Here is a 6,685-nt window from a genome sequence, read left to right on the forward strand (position 1 = left end):
ATCAGCACAAATGATACTATTTTAAGTAATTTGATGATTCTTTATTGTTGTTTTCGAAATTATATAGATACAGAAATATATACTATTCAATAAAGAGGAATATTCTATAACTGCAGTTCTGTACGTTCTGAATTCACATTTATTCATTGGAATGACGAAAGGAATGTTGGCATCACTTTAATTTGTAATGAATTGAAGAGAGAGAAAAAATTATTTTACCTTAATACACACATCTGTAACAGCAAGTGATCTTGAAATCAGAAGTTATGTTGTTGGTAATAAAAAGGTAAAAATTATTGAGAAATTGTTCTTCAAATGCTTGGCGTGTTCTGCTTCGATGTTTGGCATGTTCTGGTTAGTTTTTTCAAGTTCTTCTACTTTTTCCTTAGGGAAATTTTGCTTCTTATTTGCCGCTAGGAAAATGGCGTCCGTCATTGCCAATGGTTATGCTGGAACCCTATATTTTCAGGCTCCCGCTAGAGGGTGTACACGAGCGTTGCTATCGCGAATAGCCCATTGAACTACAACAACAGCAACAGCTATCTATCAGACCTCCACCCTAAACTACATTAATGGAAATACAGAGCTATAAGCTCGCCATAGTCTTAAAATCTACAATCAATCAATCAATAACCGCCACTGTTGAACTCTACCTTGCTTAAACTGATGAAGACTTTCGCAACTTAATTAAAGAAGCGTTTATTGATATTATTTTTGATATGTATTTCACTTAATGGGCTATTTGGATTTAGAAGATTTATTCGTACTTGGGGACAAGATGTAATAAAACTCTTATTCTCAAATTTATAAGACTGCGTATCCAAAACCCTTATTAATGTGTGAATTGCACTCTTATAATTGTAAATCTATAGAAAGAGCTTTAAAAGGGTTATTTCCATGCAGATCATATTCATATGATATAGCTTCTTTATACTGAAAACAAAAATCGATGGAATGATAAAATAACATTTTCTTCGTGCTGACAGAAAATACAATTTCTGCTGTGCGTGCCTAAATATTAAAAGAACGTGTTTTCTTTTCGATTCATGTAATTAACAAACTTTTCATGCCTATATGTTAAATGCTTCCTGGCAGAAGGAGATATTATTGAAGGCAATATCTTTCTATGTTGACAGTAACATTCTTTGTTGTGACACTAATGGTAAAAAGTATGTGGGCAAAGTATGAGACATAGTTGCAATGAAGTTCTAAGAGAAAAATATCATAGAAATTTAATATTTGCTCTTTCCTTAAAAGTTTCCAAGTGCAGTTAATGATTGTTCTGAATAAAAAGTAGCAACAAGAAGTAAATTCAATTCATTTAAATGTTTTGTGATTGTAATATAGAAATAATTTATTTAATAAGGCATGATAAATTAATCATGAAGAATGGAATTAATTTGCAATAATCTAACTAACACTTTAGATGTACTTTTCGGTGAAGTGCATTATTAAAGAGTTGTAAATAGATTGTTATTGCAGTTGATTAAACTGTCTTTTACATTCATAAAGCACTTGTAATTTGATATTTATATACAAGTAATTGAGATTGTGACTTTCTTGTTAACACTGAGAGAATATTTTTTATATGCAGTTTGTGCAATTTAAAAATTGTTAAATAAAATTAAATTTTCTTGACCTTCTCATATGTATGTTAATTTATAAGAACATGCATTTATCATGTATGATGAAACAGTGATGCAAAAGTTAGCAATTTATTTTAATATATATCTATATTTGTAATGTCAAACCTTTTAAATCAGTAAAAGTATAAAAAAAATATTGTCTGACTTGAAAATATATATTTTACCATATTCTTGCAATGTGCATGTGAAATAAATTGTAAATGAAGTCTAATTGGATAATTTCATGTTCATAATAGTAAATAGTATTACCAGGGGTCTGTCAAGACATTTTGTGAAAGGTCCTGTTTTTGTAAAATTCTGAAAAAACTACTCATAATTTGTGAATATAAAATAAGCGTTAAGTCACATTCTTTCAGGAAGGGTCCTGCTTTTGTGAATTCCTGCAAATAGGATCCTGTTATTGCTAAAAACTCTTTCAAGAAGTTTTTAAATTGTAAAAAGATACAAGATTCTACTCAACAATTGCTGCTACTAAATTAGAGATTCAACATATAAATATTTGGTATTTAGCCCATACTGCTCAACACAGAATATTCGTTTCAGACGAATAATAGAAACAAAATTACTCACATTTTTAATAATTTTAATTGACGTATTTTAAATAATACAACTTAGTAATGTATCTCTTTTAATGTGTTACACATTAAGTAAACTTAAACAATTCTTAAATTTATAATATTTTATTTAAAAAATTGCCAGAAATTAATTTTTATCTACATAATATTCTATTAATTAATTTTATGAATAAATATAAATTGATCAATTATTTGTTTACAAAAAAAAAAAAAATCATTTAATATCAATATGCACCCGATGCTTGTAAAAGTAGAAATATTTTCTTAGAATACTACATTTGGAATTTAAACTTAGGGAAACTTGGAAAACTTTCGTCCCCCTCCCCCGGGAAGGGTTAATTGGATTAACAAATCAATAATGATGATAAACAAATTTGTGAAGATCCGATTAAACGATAAATTATTTTGAGAAGGGTCTGTTTACATGAAAAGATAGTTTGTGAAGAGTCTGCTAAAGGACCCAAATTTCTTCTAAACTTTCTTCTATTGAAGAATGCATTCATTCATAGTGTATTAAATTTAAAGGAATTTCCTACATAAAGAGGTTCATTGTTTCTGCATTTTTTGTGTAAAAAAAAAGTGAAATAATTTAATTTAGTTTTGTATGTATGGTAATATAGAAATATTATTAAAGCTTATGAGAAAAAAATTTTGCATCTCAATATAATTTAAATTGATCCTTTCACAGTTGCTCCTATTAATAAATCATATTCTTGTTATAAAGTGATCATACTTCTGCAGTATTTCATTTCGCTTATTTAAAAATTTTTGATACAACATGATTATTTTGAATCATGTGTTATTGAAGTCCTCTTTATGCTATTAAATGACTTTTGTAGTGAAAATTATTTTGAATTATTGCCTTCATTTTAATTAATGACTAATTATTTTTCCATTATCTAGTAATAGCTATTTGTTTCAAATAAAAATAAAACCAAAAATTTTATTTTTAATAGAAAATCTATATTTTTTCTTATATTTATGCATTTCTATTTTAATGTCATTGCAAAGTGATTATATGTCTTCATTTCTTGCAGCATATTCATGATTGTTATTCTAGAGATCTTACTCAACTACACACAATTTATCTACACTTATGATTAAATTTTTTCTCAGAAAAGTAAATATATACTGTAAAAGTGTTTTTTATCCTGTGAGATGTGCACAGGATGTAATTCTTGTTTAATGTTATTCTTGTAATATATATAACTAGATTTTTTCAAAAAGAAGTAGTCTCACTAAACATTGTGAATTTCTTACTTGTGAGAAATCCTATTCTTGCAACGTAAAAAGAGTACAATAAGAGTTTTTCACAGAGAGATCTCACTAAGCCCAATCGTGATAATATGGGTGAGAAACCTTATTCTTGCAGTATATGTAATAAGAGTTTTTCACGTAGAAGTCTACTGACTGAACATTATCGTGTTCATACAGGTGAAAAGCCTTATTCTTGTAGTATATGTTATAAGAGATTTTCATTAAAAGGTCATTTGACTCAACATACTCTTATTCATACTGGTGAGAAACCTTATTCTTGTAGTACATGTAATAAGAGTTTTAGACAAAGAGGTCAACTGACTGTACACAGTCGTATTCATACTGGTGAGAAACCTTATTCTTGTAGTGTATGCGATAAGAGTTTTACACAAAGAAGTCTATTGACTGAACACAGTCGTGTTCATACTGGTGAGAAACCTTATTCTTGTAGTACATGTAATAAGAGATTTTCAACAAGATCTAATTTGACTCTACATAGTCGTATTCATAGTGGTGAGAAACCTTATTCTTGTAGTGTATGCGATAAGAGTTTTACACAAAGAAGTCGATTGACTGAACACAGTCGTGTTCATACTGGTGAGAAGCCTTATTCTTGTAGTATATGTGATAAAAGATGTTCAACTAGTTCTAATTTGACTCAGCATAGTCGTGTTCATACAGGTGAGAAGCCTTATTCTTGTAGTATATGCAATAAGAGATTTTTAACTCGATCTTATTTGACTGAACATAGTCGTGTTCATACTGGTGAGAAGCCTTATTCTTGTAGTACATGTAATAAGAAATTTTCAACAAGATCTAGTTTGACTCTACATAGTCGCATTCATACTGGTGAGAAACCTTATTCTTGTAGTATATGTAATAAAAGTTTTTCTCAAAGCGGTCAATTGACTGAACACAGTCGTATTCATACTAGTGAGAAGCCTTATTCTTGTAGTACATGTAATAAGAGATTTTCAACAAGATCTAGTTTGACTCTACATAGTCGCATTCATACTAGTGAGAAGCCTTATTCTTGTAGTACATGTAATAAGAGATTTTCAACAAGATCTAGTTTGACTCTACATAGTCGCATTCATACTGGTGAGAAACCTTATTCTTGTAGTATATGTAATAAAAAATTTACTCAAAGCGGTCAATTGACTGAACACAGTCGTGTTCATACTGGTGAGAAGCCTTATTCTTGTAGTATATGTGATAAAAGATGTTCAACTAGTTCTAATTTGACTCAGCATAGTCGTGTTCATACAGGTGAGAAGCCTTATTCTTGTAGTACATGTAATAAGAGATTTTCAACAAGATCTAGTTTGACTCTACATAGTCGCATTCATACTAGTGAGAAGCCTTATTCTTGTAGTGTATGTAATAAGCGATTTTCAGATAGAAGTTATTTGACTCGACATAGTCGTCTTCATACTGGTGAGAAACCTTATTCTTGTAGTGTATGTAATCAGCGATTTTCAGATAGAGGTCATTTAACTCGACACCGTCGTCTGCATACTGATAAGTAACCAGTATGAAACTGGTGCATTCATTTTTGCAGCATAAGTAAAAAGTGACTGATTGAACATTTCTCAATGAGGAAACACTTTTTTTTTGCTTCCATTACAAGTAAAAAATTTCACAGAAGTGTCATTGGACTTAACACATTTGAATGAAGCTGAAATTTTTTTCTTCTTAAAATATTTTATAATGCAGTTTTCATTGTATTTTTCTGTTTTTACTCTTATTTAATGTCTGTAAAATAAGCTCCAGTATTGAAAAGGTGTGGATTAAAATTAAAATGCATTGTTGTAAACACATCTTAGTAGAAGTTGTAACCTTGGTCACTGGTTATAGATTGTTTTTTATTCTCTTAGCATGAGAATCCTGAGTTGTAGATAATATTTTTTAATATTAATAAAAAAAATTAAATAGCAACCTTTAATTAAAATTGCATGTAACATCTTTTATTTAATGAATGTTTTGAAGTAAATTTGGTTTAACTGCAAGTATGAAAAATATAGATAAAGTAATATTTGCTTCATAAAATCAATATCTTGTTCTTAAATCTAAATTTATATAAGTTTTCATCATTTTATAAATCTTATATTTATGTTATAGAAATATTAGTTTTTTTAAAATGATTACTATTGAAATAAATTTTATTAATCGCATTTGAAGGTCTATTATATTGTATAATTGTCTAATCGTCTATTGTATAATTTATGAAGCAATTGTATATTTTATGAACAAATTATTGTATTTTTTTTATTCTGTATATGGTATATGTTATTCTGTATATTGTATTATTCTGTTTATGGTTACAAGAAAATGCACGTCATTTAATATTAGACTTTGTATTATAACATAATGATCAAAAAGTAAGAAATAAACTTTCGAAAATATTTCATGATTCAATGTTCTGTGAAATTAAACAAATGTAATCTAAATATCTCTTGATCTGAAAGTTAGAGCAGGCAGCTTCTTTTAAAAAGTAAAATGTCTACATACAATGATGCGGTATTATACTAAACGATTCAAATTCAGCGACTTGCTCTGCTTGTGGATTTTTTATAATGCAGCAGCACTATGTAGTGATTAAAAATAATTTTGATTCTTTTTTTTTTTCGGAGGTGGTCTACCTTAAGAGCACTGCTCACCTTTGGGTTACCTACTTTAGTTAAAATCATAATATTATTTATAAAGCATAAATAATTTTTGAATAAATGATGTAATAAAAGTAAAAATTAATGTAATGAATATGTTATGAAATTTTTCTAAAAAAAGAGTTTCAATGTTTTACACAAAAAATTAGTAGGCTTTATATTAAAATTCTAATGAACTTATTAAGTATTATAAAATAATATTCTGCATTATGTTATAAATCCCATATTGTGTTCAGCATTGCAGATAACATACTAATTTTCCTATCAAATGCTCTTAATTATGAATACTCAAAATGTTTAGATAGTATACTAAAGATACTTATCAGCTGATATTTTTAATTCAGATGTCAGTTTTTATAACTAATAATTTATAACTAAAAGCTAATTATAATTCAAAAAATAAGCCTAAAAATTTTTTCTTAAAAATCTTTATAAATAGGTTACTGAATTTCAAATAAATAACCAATTACATAAAGTTTTATGAAACAAACTACTTTAAAAATTCGAACTGAAAGTTATGCATGTAGTCATGAACAATTTA

At 27.9% G+C, this 6,685-nt stretch overlaps 1 protein-coding gene across 1 annotated transcript; it reads left to right on the forward strand.

The window, feature by feature from the left end:
- Nucleotides 1–237: 237 nt before the first annotated feature.
- Nucleotides 238–5,883, forward strand: LOC122271323 (uncharacterized). Its single transcript, XM_087152975.1, has one exon. The coding sequence runs from the start codon at nucleotides 3,568–3,570 to the stop codon at nucleotides 5,005–5,007; it is 1,440 nt and encodes a 479-aa protein (XP_087009101.1). The 5' UTR covers nucleotides 238–3,567; the 3' UTR covers nucleotides 5,008–5,883.
- Nucleotides 5,884–6,685: the final 802 nt, after the last annotated feature.

This window comes from Parasteatoda tepidariorum, chromosome 10 (genome assembly GCF_982258835.1).
Source record: "Parasteatoda tepidariorum strain Cologne lab strain chromosome 10, Ptep-v5.0, whole genome shotgun sequence".
Lineage (NCBI taxonomy): Eukaryota > Metazoa > Arthropoda > Arachnida > Araneae > Theridiidae > Parasteatoda > Parasteatoda tepidariorum.